The sequence below is a fragment of the Benincasa hispida genome, chromosome 6 (assembly GCF_009727055.1).
Source record: "Benincasa hispida cultivar B227 chromosome 6, ASM972705v1, whole genome shotgun sequence".
In the NCBI taxonomy this organism is placed as follows: Eukaryota; Viridiplantae; Streptophyta; class Magnoliopsida; order Cucurbitales; family Cucurbitaceae; genus Benincasa; species Benincasa hispida.
In genome coordinates, this window is record NC_052354.1 from 22907136 (window position 1) to 22921357 (window position 14222).

A 14222-nucleotide genomic window follows, 5' to 3' on the forward strand; every position below is an offset into this window, starting at 1 on the left:
TCAAGGGATGAAGAAGAAAAGCTCACAGCAACAATCTTGGTGAAGAACCCTTTCTTCAACCCAAATTTTCTCTAAAATTCTCTATAGATTGCATCCCCAAATTTCAGTCCAATCTCTTCATTATATTACAGATCAACATGCAAAGGAGAGAGTTGCATGAGTTGCAGCTCATGCTTGGAGAAGGACAAGGCAAAGAAGGTGCTATTTGTGTGAGCTAGTTGAAAGTTGAATAATGGAAAACAAGATTTTTCTATTTTTGTGTTTTGTTTTTCTCTTTTTCAATTTTATCTCAAAAATCAAAACTTGATTTTAAAAATCATTTTGATTTTAAAGCAGAAAAATAAAATTAATTTTAAATAAAACTTAATTAATTTAATATCAAATATTAAATTAATTTTTACACAAATCTATCTTTATATATTTAAATTGATTTAAATATATAAATTCTCCTATTCCATTTAGTTCTCAAATTAAACATGTAATTATATCTCATATAATTACTAATTCCTTTTAATTCTAATTTGAACGTTTCAAATTAACTTATCACGTTATTCTAAAGCTAGTCTGTTACAAGTTAGTAGGGGGACCTCACGGACCTACAGATCATGGACTCCAACGATCTACGATTAATTTGCTAAACTCATTAGACTAGATTAATCCTCATTCATTAACTAATGGGTCACTCCATTAAAGCTCATAGTTGCACTTCTCTTACTGTAGATATATTATGTCCACATGATTTAACCATAATCAGCAAGTCGACCCTTCACAGGTTGTTCGTAATAATGGTTGGGTTAAATATTTGTTTTACCCTCGAGATTACACATCTTATTCCTCAAGTCCCTACTGATCCTCTAATGAACAACTAGTTTGTGATCCAATCACTAAACCAAACTCTTTCAACTCAGTGAGAGGTTGGGGCCCCTTTTTCAAGACTTGGATTCAGTACTTGAGAGAACAACCTTCTTCTTATCCCTAAATAGTGTAGGCGTGAACTCCGTCTTGCACCCTATGTCCCCAGCTATCTATCCAGTCTTACCCCTGAAAGGGGAGTCTTATTGAGCCGACGCTGTTGTGCCAACCCTCACTTATGAAAATCTAAGGGCAATCCCGAATAAACAAGAGTTCATAGTTAGCTCAGGATTAAGATCGAGTTACCTAGGTCCCGATCTTATGCAAACTCATTGCATAGGACGCCCCACTCCTCATGTCATAACATGTACGAATTAGGATCACATCGTATGTAGCACTTTACAACTCTTTGTAACAACTACAGAGTAGGCCACATCCACTGGTGTTACCAGAATAAGGTACCCAACCTTATTCATGTACCATAGATCATTTTGACTATTTACTTGAACTTGATCCACTCTTGTGTCTCCACATAAAGTTCAAGTACTCATACAATAGTCATGGGTCTTAGTTTATTGGATTTAGACTTTCATACCATTTATGAAATCAATAATAAGTATATTAATTATAGAATATGTTTATCATTTTACAAGCTGCAAGTTTTAGGACATAAAACTCAACACAAATAACCTTTTACTGGAAAAGGTTATAGAGCCAAAAAGCCTTTAGAGCTTATGCATTCAGATCTTTTTAGTCTGATGAATGTAAAGGCTTAAGAAGGATACGAATATTTCATCTCTTTTATAAATGATTATTCGAGGTATGGTTACTTATACCTAATAGAATATAAATCTGAAGCCTTCAAAAATTTCAAAGTGTACAAGGCTGAAGTTGAAAACCTATTAGGTAAAACTATTAAAACACTTCAATATAATCGAGGTGGAGAGTATTTGGATTCAGAATTCCAGAACTATTTGATAGAACATGGAATTCAATCCTAACTATCAGCACTTGGTATACCTCAAAGGAACGGTGTATCAGAAAGGAGAAATAGAACTCTATTGGATTTGATTTATTCTATGATGAGCTATGCCCAATTACCTACTTGTTTGGGGGTATGCAGTGGAGACTACAGTTCATATCTTGAACGATGTTCCCTCGAAGAGTGTTTCTGAAACACCTTTCGAGTTACCCTAAGGAAACAAGAGGTGGTCTGTTCTTTGTATTGACAAATGCTACATTTTTTAGGGGAAGACCACATGACAGATCATAAACCACATAGCAAAGTAGTATTAAATGAAGCTACTGAAGAATCAACAAGGGTTGTTGGTGAAGTTGATCTTTCATCAAGAGTTAATGAAAAAGTCAACACTTCAGGTTAGTCTCATCCTTCTCAATCGTTGAGAGTGCCTCGACGTAATGGGAGGGTTATGATACAACTTGACTGTTACTCGGATTTAACAGAAACTCGGATTGTCATATCAGATGATAGTGTTGAGGATTTATTGTCCTATAAACAGGCAATGAATGATATAGACAAGGACCAATGGGTCAAAGCCATAGACCTTGAAATGGAATCCATGTACTCCAATTCAGTATGAGAGGTTGTAGATTTACCTGAAAGGGTCAAACCCGTAAGGTGTAAATGGGTCGATAAAAGAAAGAGAGAAGAAGCTGGAAATGTACAGACCTTCAAAGCTAGACGTGTAGCAAAGGGTTATACCCATAGGGAAGGGGTTGACTATGAGGAAACTTTTTTCCCTGTTGCTATGCCTAAGTCTAAAACAATTTTCTTGTCCATAGCCACATATTATGAATATGAGGTATGACAAATGAATGTCAAGACTACTTTTTTGAATGGTGATCTTGAGGAGAATATCTTTATATCTCAGCCCGAAGGGTTCATAGCCCAAGGTCAGAAGCAAAAAAGTTTGTAAGCTGAATCAATCCATTTATGGGTTGAAATAGGCATCAAGAACTTGGAACATTAGATTTAACACGACGATCAAATCTTTTGGTTTAGATCAAAACGTCGATGAACCTTGTATCTACAAGAAAATCATCAAAGACAAAGTAACTTCTTTAATATTTTGTGAGTGATATCTTACTCGTTGGGAATGATGTAGGGTACCTTACTGACTCAAAGAAACAATGTGCTTAGACACCTCAAGAAGTTGAGGATATATTTTCTATATGCTCTACACTAGGCCAGATATTTGTTATGCAGTGGGAATTATCAGTAGGTACCAGTTCAATCCAGGGTAAGACCACTGGGCAGTGGTTAACAACATCCTCAAGTATATTAGAAGAATGAGATACCAGAAGCTAGTGTAAAGAGCTAAGGATTTGATCCTTATATGATACACTGACTCTGATTTCAAACCGACAAGGATTCTGAGAAATCCACGTCAGGATCAGTGTTTACCCTCAACGGAAAAGCTGTGGTGAGGTGTAACACCAAGCAAGGATGCAATACATATTTCATTGTGGAATTTTAGTATGTGGCTTGTGAAGCAGAAAAGGAAGAAGTTTAGTTAAGGAAGTTCCTAAGTAACTTGGAATTGTTCCAAACATGGAATTACCCATTCCCCAATACTTTGACAACAGTGAGCAGTAGCAGTTGTTGATTTGTTTACGAATGCCCTCTCTTCTCTCTCGGCTAAAGTGTTTGAGGGTCATCTAGATAGCCTAGGTCTACGAGACATGTACATTGGGTAATCTAGGGCAAGTGGGAGATGTGTAATGGGTATATGGATGCCCTAGTTTATTGTATTTATTTACAATAATCCTGCATTTGATTGTGTACAACCCACTGACTAGAGTTTTAGTTCAAGTAGGAGTTTGTTAGATTTTATGTTCTAAAACTCGTAGATAGTAAATGCTATTAATTGACTATCATCAATAAAGAATTTTAGACGTTAAAACAATAAATTTTATTGTTTGTATTATCGTGAAATTTGCTTAATAACCCTAAATCCAATAAACTCACATCCAAGACTACCTTATGAGTCTTGAACTATATGTGGAAACTTACGGGGATCGATACTCAAGATTTAGCCTAAAGGGTCTAGAGTATAGGGATAAGGTTGGGTACCTTATCCTACCAACACTGTGGATACGACTCACTTTGTATTCAATACAAATGTAATGATCCAACGCGCTCGTATAGGTGACACACAAATAGGGGTATCCTATGCAAAGAGTTTGCATAAGACTAGACCGTGAAATAGTAACCACTAGATCTAACACCGTTGACTAAGATTCCTATTTTAATAGGATGACCTAGGCAACTTAGTCTTCATCTTGAGTTTATTATGAACTCTTATTCATGAGAAATTTTCCTTTGATGTGGATAGGCGAGGGTGGCCAAATCGCCGATCATATATGGCTACCATTTTGGGGACCAGACCAGGTGGGGAACTGGGAACATAATAATACAAGATGGAATTCACTCATTTCCACCTTGAGGGTAAGTAGATGAGTGTTCCTTTAAATGGTGTCTTCGGGACATAAACAAAGAGTCCTACCCTCTTATTGCCCTGAGAGGGTTTCTATATATTGGTTGGACAATAAACAGATTGTTCATTAGATGAGCACTGGTATTTAAGGAGCCAGAGGTAACCTAAGGGTAAAACAGTAATGTGACCCAATTGGAGTTACGAAATCTCGTGAAAGATTAACTTGCTGGTATTGGTCTATATTCGTGGACACAAAAATATATCTGTAGTGAGAAGAGTGTCGTTGTGAGTCTTCAGTGGAGTGTACCCACAGTTAACGAATATTGATCAATTTGGTTAATGAGTTTAGCCAATTAATCTCATATCGTTAGAGCTTCTGATATACAGGTCCACCAGGTTCTATCGTTAGCTCATTAAAGGATACTTAAAAGGGATAATTTGAAATGTGTAAATTAATTTGAGGAAACTATATATTAATGTGACTAATATATAATTAATTATGGATATGATCTATAATTAAGTTGAAAACTAATATTTGAATAAGATTCAAATTAATGAATTTTAAGTAAATTAGATTCACAAATAATTAATTAGTAGAGAGATTTTATATATATACAAGCGATGTATATGATAATTAAATAAATATATTAAATTGGGTTTCATGTATTTGATTATTTAATTATTGTGCAAATTAAAATTTTTGGACTGTTTTCAAATATAGAAAAATGAACCAGAATATTTACAAAATATAGTAAAATTTTAGAACTATCAATGATAGACGCTGGTAGACACTGATATACTTCTATCAGTGTCTATCCGTGACATTGATAGACACTAATAGATGTTTATCAATGTCTATCATTTATAGTTCTAAAATTTTGCTATATCTTGAAACATTTTCAGCAATTTTACCATTTCAAATAATTTACCATTAAATAAGTGTTATTTAATTGTGCAAATTAAATAAGTGTTATTTAATTAAATGGGCTAATTGATTAAATAAGTGTTATTTAATTAATTACAGAAAAGGAAAATATATATTTATAGAAAAGAAAAATATATTTGGGAAAGATTCTTGGTTTTCCCTATATAAAGACCTTCTTATGGCCCTTTGTGCAACACAACTGGCATTGTAAAGAAACTCTTACAAGACACAACTTTCATAGTGTTATTGTGAAGAATCTTCTCTAAGCCAAAAATCTTCTCAAATTTCCAAAACTCAATTCTCCTCTCCCTCTCGCAATAGTTGGATAGAACCTATCCTTCTATTGGAATCCCATAAAATAATAAGGTTTCTCCCGTGGTAGTGTTTGAGATCGCTCAAGGAGTTATTCGTGATCGAGACTTTTTGGAGCTCTATTCGCAGGAACCTTGGAGAGGCTTGTTCGTGGCACTCGGGAGTTTACACAGGTAAGAACTGTTCTAATCATTTCCCTTAATGCATGCTAATTTACATTCTTCTTAGATTAACAATTATGTTGAATGTAAAAATCGAATCGCGGGATGCAAGGTGTTCCTCACGAAACGCTTCCGCTGCGGGATTCGATCCCTTCACAATCTTCTTTCTCTTTTTTGAAGTTGCAAGATTCATTGAAGATTTCGTACGATTTCTTAATCTTTTCTTTTTCTTTTCTTTTTTTTTTTTTTTTTGTGTTTGTGCAGAAATCGTTTATTACACACGATTCTTTTAAGTTGCACAATTTATTTTTATCTTTTTTATTCTTTCTTTCTTTGATTTTATAAGTTTCTCGATTAGAGATTTGTTATATCAATGTAGATTTATGGCAATCTGAAATCATAAAGGATTTTCATAAGATATATATATTGTGGAAGAAGACACTACTTGTAACATTCCGAGTGTTCATAATTTAAATTCAGTATTTTTGTAATATTTTAGGACATTTTTGTTAATTTTGAAATTTAATTTTGTTGAAAGAAAAATTTGGAATTCATGTTGATTTAATTAGTTAATGTCAAAAAAATTAATTTAAATTGAGGAAATTGGTTTGATTTAGATTTTGAGATTTGAAGAGGAGAAGGAAGGGTTTCAAAAAGATATATATTCATATATACTTTTAAGTTTTGAAGGAAAGGATAAAAAAAAATGGAATAAAATAAAATTAAGTTTTATTATATTTTATTTCTTTTATTAAAATATTTCTTTTCTTTTCTTTTCTTCCCGCTCGCCGAAACCCGAAGCGCCGCACCCCAGCCACCTGTGTTCGAGAGACGTCGCTGCTCCTTAGCCGTTCACGCAACCTTGTTGTCCAGCCAGACACTGTGCTCGAGCCGCCTCACCTCTCCCTCATCCGCATAGACCGCTGAGTCGCACTGCTCCTCAATGCGCCAGTTGACGCAGACTAGCGTTGCCGGTTGTCTCAGCCATGTGTCCCGTTCCGCCCACTTTCGTCACAGCCGGCCGCCACCGCCTTGGTTCTCGTCGAAATTTTTGAGAATTGGGGTAAGATTTGGCTTGTTGGGTTAAATTTTTGGCCTAGATCTTGAAGACCCACTTTGATTTGGGTTTAACTTTGTTTTCCTCTCGGCATTGAAAGGTTTGTGGAGCTTTTTTAGGAGTGTAGCGGTGTTCTGTGGTGTTGCTTTTCTTCTCTGGCGACTTTTGGGTAAGCGATGTAAATTTGGGAATTGGATTTCGGGTTTGAAAGTGTTGTGGTAAAAGCAAATATTAAGTTGCGTGATGTTCGGTCGATTCTTGATTTTTATTTAGGGAGAAATTCTTAGTTGTTTAGATTGATCTTTAGGCTTAATTCAAGGTACTACAAGAATTGCCTATGTGCCGGACGATGACATTTTAGCTTTCGTTTGAGGATTCTGAGGTTGATTGTATTGAATTACATGAAGTTAAGTAAGTTATTCTGATTATGTATGCAAAATGTTATGAATGCTAGCATGGACTATATTATAGTTATTTATATGATTAGCAGGATGAACTGTAAGCATAATGATTGTATTTACATGTTGTGGGTTATGTCATGACGCATGTGATATTTATGATAGTAATAGTTATCCTTATCGATAATTAGATACCCACTAGAGGTGGTGACCTCCTTCGAGGTTCACCAGAGGTTGTGTTTCCTTTGGGATTCACCATATGTTGTGTTTCCTTCGGGATTCACCAGAGGTTGTGTTCCCTTCAGGATTCACCAGAGGTCGTGGGTACTGTTAAGCTACGGAGGATAGATTCAACTCTTCATTTATTTGTTGCCCCATGAAAACTAGAGGATTATGTACGCCTCACCAGAGGATGGCATTTAGAGGACATAGATGCTTAGCCTGATCCTGGTAGTAGACTTACTCACTGAGTATTTTATACGTATCCTTTTCATGTTTATTTTTCAGGCAAGGGTAAGGACATGCCGACGAATGACAAGCAAAATCCGTGATCGAGCTATTGGGACCAGTCATATGCTTCCGCTCATGTTTTCAAGACTTTTCTTTTTCTAGTCTTCATTTTTGGATCTCACAATTTTTCATATTTCCATTTTTGACTTTTAAGGAGATTTTTCTAGATTTTTTTTGTTGGGTACCCCGAGACTTGGATTTCAATTATTTGATTTTAATGACGTTATTTAATTTGCATTATTTATTTGGTTTTTATTTAGCTATGAACATATGTCGTTTTAAATTTCATGCATGCATGTTTATAGTAACATCCTTGCTTGAGTGCTAGGGAGTTGAGTCGTTACATTGTCGATTGTAAATTTGTTAGTACAATTTTGGATGTTTATGTTTTTTATGTGAAGTTTAGAGTTCATTAACATGCTTTTTATATTGGTTTTGTTCTATTGCTTATGTTACTTCGATTATGCTTTTGAATAGTATATCAGCGACATGATAAACTTAGATTTCATGTATTACTAAACTAATATCTTTACATATCATTATGACTTATAACTGATTTTTTTTTTGTTGGATTTTATGTCCTAAAACTCGTAGTTTGTAAATTGATAAACATATTCTGTTTTGTTTTTCGATAAAATTGTTATTGAAATTATAATCTTGAATCTAATAAACTAAGGTCCTGAGACTATTTAATGTAGTTTGAACTTTATGTGACATAAATGTGGATCAAGTTCAAATATATAACCAAAATGGTCTGTAGTATATGAACAAGGTTGGGCGCCTTATTCTGGGGACACTATGGATGTGGTCCATTTTGTAGTTAGAACAAACGATGTGATCCTAAACCGTTCATGTGGAGACATGAAAGTGGGGGCATCCTATGTAAAGAGTTTACATAAGACTGAACCATGAAATAGTCACTTTTTACGTTTTAAACGCCGTTTTATATATAAAACTGACTATTTCGTTAATTGATGACCTAGGTAACTTAATCTTAATCCTGAGCTAACTATGAATTCCTGTTCACTCGAAATTATCCTTAGATCTGCATAGGTGAGGGCAGCTCATTATCGCTGGCCAAATAAGCCTCCCATTTCAGGGACAAGATCAGGTGGATAGCTGGGAACATAGGGTGCAAGACGGAATTCACTCCTACCCATTATAGGCATAGTAGATAGGTTGTTCCCTTTAGTACTAATCCAGGTCTTGAACAAGGGGCCCTACCCTCTCCTTGGCCCGAGAGGGGTTCGGTTTATAGGTTGAACCTTAAACCAATTGTTCATTAGAGGATCAGTGGAACTTAAGGAATAAGATGTAGTCTCGAGAGTAAAACAGTTTTTGTGACCCAGTCGAGATTACGAACAACTTGTGAAGGATTAGCTTACTAATCATGTTTATATCATATGGACACAAATATATCTATAGTGAGGGGAGTGCAACTACGGGAATATAATGGAATGACCCGTGAGTTAACGAATGTTGATTAGCTCCATCTAAAGAGTTTAGCCAGCTAATCCCAGATCGTTGAAGCCCATTATCTATAAGTCCATTAGGTTCCCCTACTAGCTCATATGGAATAAACTTAGAACAGTATGATAGAATAATTCGAATTATTCGAATTAGGTGAAGAGAGAGAAACCGACAAGTATATGTGATATAGTGGTTGGTTTTTCAGTTTAGAGATACATCTTTAATATTTAAATGTGATTTAAATATCAAGAATATGAATACGTTCATATTCGAAAGCTTGGAAATAATGGAAATGATCAAAGATGTAAAGAGTCAAAGAGTTGACTTTTGACTTTGAAAAGTCAAACTTTGACCGACTTTATATTCAAATGTGATTTGAATTTTGAGAAAATGAATGCGGATTCATGCTCGAAAGGTCAAAATTAGTCAACACGGAAAAAATCATAAAAAGTCAAAATGTTGACTTTTCGGTCAAAGTTTGACTTTGACAAAATGACTATTTTGCCCTTTGACTAAAGTTAGTGGAAAAATCCAAACTTTTATTGGATAATTCCACTAACAAGATAGTGGGCTAGATTTGGCTTATAGTGGAGACATCAAGCCCACTTAGATAGTGGATTTTGAGGTGGTGGGTTTTTATGAATTTGTTTCATGCAAATGTTGCATAGCTTTTTTCTATAAATTTGGGCTTTCAAATTGGATGAATTTTTTTTTTTTGACATTTTGGATAGAAAACTAGTTTCTAAATTGGGCTGAAAAAAAAAACCCAAACCAAAAAGAAAAACCCATCTCCTATTTCCATCTCTTTCTCTCTCTCTGTTTCTTCATCCATTGGGTTCCACAATCCAGTTCTGAGTCCAGAGGATAGTAGGTCAGCTCTAGTGGTTGTCCGGTTCGTGTTCGGGTGGAGATGAAAGCGTTTCAAGAGCTTCAAAAGTAATTTTTTCAAAAAATCCTAATTAATTAATTTAGGGATGCATGCTATTTTCCTTTTAATTAGAAGCAATTAGAGTGTAATTAGATCCTTATTCCGCTGCGTATGTCTCGTGTTCCATCATTTATATCCTTTTGTAGTATTTTATAGTTATCGCTAAGCTTCTAGTAATTGTCTTTCATAATGGTCAATGAGATGACCGATAGTGCTATGTGGATTACAAATCTATTTGTGTTTTGGTTGATGAAGTGGTGAAATTTGAGTCTTTTGTTAATTTCATACGTAATAAAATCTATCTTAATTCATCCATTGAAGTTTAAGTTTTAATTTGTCATATGATGTACCTAAAAGTTGTATCAATATGCATAAATTAGTGAGATGATATGCTACATACAAATTTGATATTCATTAAGAAACTTTTGTGTTGTGTGTACAGTTTTGGGTGTCTCTATTTTTTTTTATGTGAAGTTTAAAGTTCATTTAGATTTTTTTTACATTGATTTTGTTTTTTTTTTTTTTTTTAACATTGGTTTTGTTTTGTTTCTTATGTTGGTTCAATTATGCCTTTGAATAGTATATCAACGATATGATATACTTTAGCAATATCAAATACATCAAATGTATTGAATATATAAGCAAGTGCATCAAGTATATCAGCAATATCAAATGGATCAAGTGTAACCAAGTGTATCAAGTATATCAGTAATATCAAGTGCATCAATAAAGTATATCAAGTATATCAGCAATATCAAATATATCAAATGTATCAAATATATCAACCAAGTGTATCAAGTATATCGGTAGTATCAAGTGCATCAATAAAGTGTATCAAGTATATCAGCAATATCAAATGCATCAAGTGTATCAAATATATTAATCAACTGCATCAAGTATCAACAATATCAAGTGCATCAGTCAAGTGTATCAAGTATATAAACAATGAATGCATCAAGTGTATCAAATATATCAGCCACGTGTATCAAGTAGATCAACAATGTCAATACTTCAAGTATATCAAGTGCACTAAGTGTATCAAATGTACTAAGTATATTAGACATCGATCACTGTCTATTTTATTGATTTACAAGTATATTAGCAATAAATCAGATAACAAATCAATCATTATTTGAATTATAAGATGAGTTTATCATTTTATTGAGATTTCAAGTATATTAGCAATTTATTAGTAGTATATTTCATTTAACATTCAATTGAAATAAAATATGGTATTGTTTAATTTAATGTTATTCTCATTTGTTATGATTGAGTATATCGTGTATATCTACAATGGACGAATTGTAGTATACCAGTAATGTGTATATGTCATTGTTATACTCAAAATAATAAAAATCAATGATAATTGTATATCAACGATGGTATGCATGTAAGTTATGTATAATAGTTGAAGTGTATCATTAAAGGCATTAAAACTCTTTCAAAGTACAATTTTAAATATAATGTCGATAGATTTTTATTGTTTACATTGACCTTCTTCCTTTTTTTTCTTGTACTCCTTAATAAATCAAAGTGTATAAGAGATTTATTTTTTTAATTGAAGTATATCAATAAGCAAAATAAGTAGTACACCGTTGATGTTATTGATATACAAAAAATGAAGTGTATTAGATAGTATAGTATACTTGCTATTCAATATACCAATGACATCTATTGATATATCGATTTTTCTCAAAATGTATTTGGGTTCGGCCAATATTTTTGCTATAACCGCAACAAAGAAAATATAGAAGACACGCTTTCAATTTTCCATACACTTGATGCAAATAATTTTCTATTTTTTTTTTTTTTTTTGAAAATCGTCAAATATAATTATTGTATTAATTAATGTTGATGACATCCTTTGTAAGTATAGAAATTAAAGTAAGTGTTAAGCGGTGGAAGATTAAATTTCATACGCTCTAATTTTTCTTTTTGAATATATAATAGATTTGTGTTTGGTCAAAACTTGCCACATGTTATAAAAAATGGTTAGGTTCAAGAATTCGTCATCCTATTTGCGATAGAAATAGGGAGGTCAAAGGCATTATTAAAATATAGTTTTGCAGTGGATCTAGACACTTGGTTCTCCTAAAAATTCTTATTCAACATTTCTATTTATGGTTTCAAATCTGCAAGGGCTTCATGGCTATATAAGTGACCCACAACCACCAATATCCTCAGCAATCATCAATGCATCTTTACTTGTGCAGAAGGGACTAGGGAAAAAACAAAAACAGAAAAAAACAGAAAAAGAAAAAAGAAAAAAAAAATCCAATAGTATTGATGTTGGAAATTTTGAAACCCTTCTTCCTTTCTGTGAAAATCTAAAAAAAAAAAAGGGAAAGAGAAACACAAAAACAAAAGATTGTACTAAGAATCGTGTTATTAGAAAGCATCATGGAGCATGGAGGTGTTGTGTCGAAGGGCGTGGAGTCAGACCATTCAAGTTCTTACAAACAAATCATCATAGTTGCGGCCATTGCAGCCGGAGTCCAATTCGGTTGGGCTCTCCAGCTTTCGTTGCTCACACCTTACGTACAACAACTTGGAGTTCCACATACTTGGTCGGCTTTCATATGGCTTTGCGGTCCATTATCAGGGCTTATTGTGCAACCCATTGTCGGTTACTACAGCGATCGTTGCACTTCTCGGTTTGGTCGTCGTCGGCCGTTCATCGTTTCTGGGGCTAGCTTTGTGGCGGTTGCAGTTTTCCTCATTGGCTTTGCTGCGGATATTGGGCATTCCGTGGGAGATGACCTTGACAAACCCACAAAACCAAGAGCTGTGGCCATATTTGTAGTCGGATTCTGGGTTCTTGATGTTGCAAACAACATGCTGCAAGGTCCTTGCAGAGCTCTGTTGGCAGACATGTCGTGTAATAACCACAAGAAGATGAGAATGGCAAATGGGTTTTTCTCATTCTTCATGGGGGTAGGGAATGTTCTGGGGTACGCAGCTGGGGCTAACAGCAGACTCCACACATTCCTTCCATTCACAACAACCGTCGCATGTGACGTTTACTGCGCCAACCTGAAAACGTGCTTCTTGATCGACATTGTGTTCCTCCTGGTCATTACCACCTTTGCGGTGCTGTCGGTGGGCGAGAAGCCATTTGAGCGGCTGGAGATCGAGGAAGGAGAAACACCCTTTTTCGGGCAGTTGTTTGGAGCGCTGAAGAAGTTGGAGAAGCCGATGTGGCTCTTGTTGCTGGTAACAGCGTTGAACTGGATCGGTTGGTTCCCATTCATAATTTACAACACTGACTGGATGGGGAAGGAAGTGTACGGAGGGCAGCCAAATGGGACTCCAGAACAAGAGAAGTTCTATGACCTTGGTGTTCGAGCTGGGGCCCTTGGGCTGATGATAAACTCTTTTGTTCTGGGATTTTCAGCTTTGGGAATTGAGCCAGTGAGCCGTATTCTAGGAGGGCTCAGGTGGTGGTGGGGAGTTGTTAACATTATATTCACAATTTGCATGGGATCCATGGTTGTTGTTACAAAGGTTGCTGAACGTTGGAGGTCCATCAATGGGTTGCTTCCTCCTCCGATCAACGTCAGGGCAGGAGCCTTCTCCATCTTTGCAGTGTTGGGTATTCCACTGTCGGTCACTTTTAGCGTTCCATTTGCTCTTGCATCCATCTTTTCTTCGGAATCCGATGCGGGTCAAGGTAGGTGCCAACTGAATTACTTGATATAATTCTCAAATTTGAGCTTCATTTCTGTATATATGACAGTTTCTCTTTATCATAGGCCTCTCTTTGGGAATTCTCAATCTGTTCATTGTGATCCCACAATTCATCGTGTCGGCTGTTAGTGGGCCATTAGATGCAGCTTTCGGAGGAGGAAACTTACCAGCATTCGTAATGGGTGGAATTGCTTCTTTTGCAAGTGCAATGTGCGCCATGTTTGTCCTCCCCGATCCACCATCTCAATCTGATGTCTCCTTGTCAATGGCTGGTGGCCATTGATTCCTTCTATTTCCATCTTTCTTCGCATCCTTCCCAATTTTGTTCTCTTTACTTCTTCTTCTTTCTTCTATGAGATAATAAAAATAGACTTATCAATAACATTAATAGAATCATTTCTCTTCAAATCTCTCCTATGTCTCCCATTATATGCATCCATCTTCATATATCTTCAAATTGCTAC

The 14222-nt window shown here is 35.1% G+C and overlaps 1 protein-coding gene and 1 long non-coding RNA gene across 2 annotated transcripts; both read left to right on the top strand.

Moving 5' to 3' along the window:
- Positions 1 to 6504: 6504 nt before the first annotated feature.
- On the top strand, positions 6505 to 7858 carry LOC120080555. Its single transcript, XR_005482549.1, has 3 exons — positions 6505 to 6771; positions 6866 to 6934; positions 7671 to 7858. It is a non-coding gene; the product is annotated as an uncharacterized LOC120080555 (long non-coding RNA).
- Positions 7859 to 11992: 4134 nt separating this feature from the next.
- Positions 11993 to 14041, top strand: LOC120080203 (sucrose transport protein SUC8-like). The gene is made up of 2 exons (XM_039034779.1): positions 11993 to 13741; positions 13824 to 14041. The coding sequence occupies exons 1-2, from the start codon at positions 12472 to 12474 to the stop codon at positions 14039 to 14041; spliced, it is 1488 nt and encodes a 495-aa protein (XP_038890707.1). The 5' UTR covers positions 11993 to 12471.
- Positions 14042 to 14222: the final 181 nt, after the last annotated feature.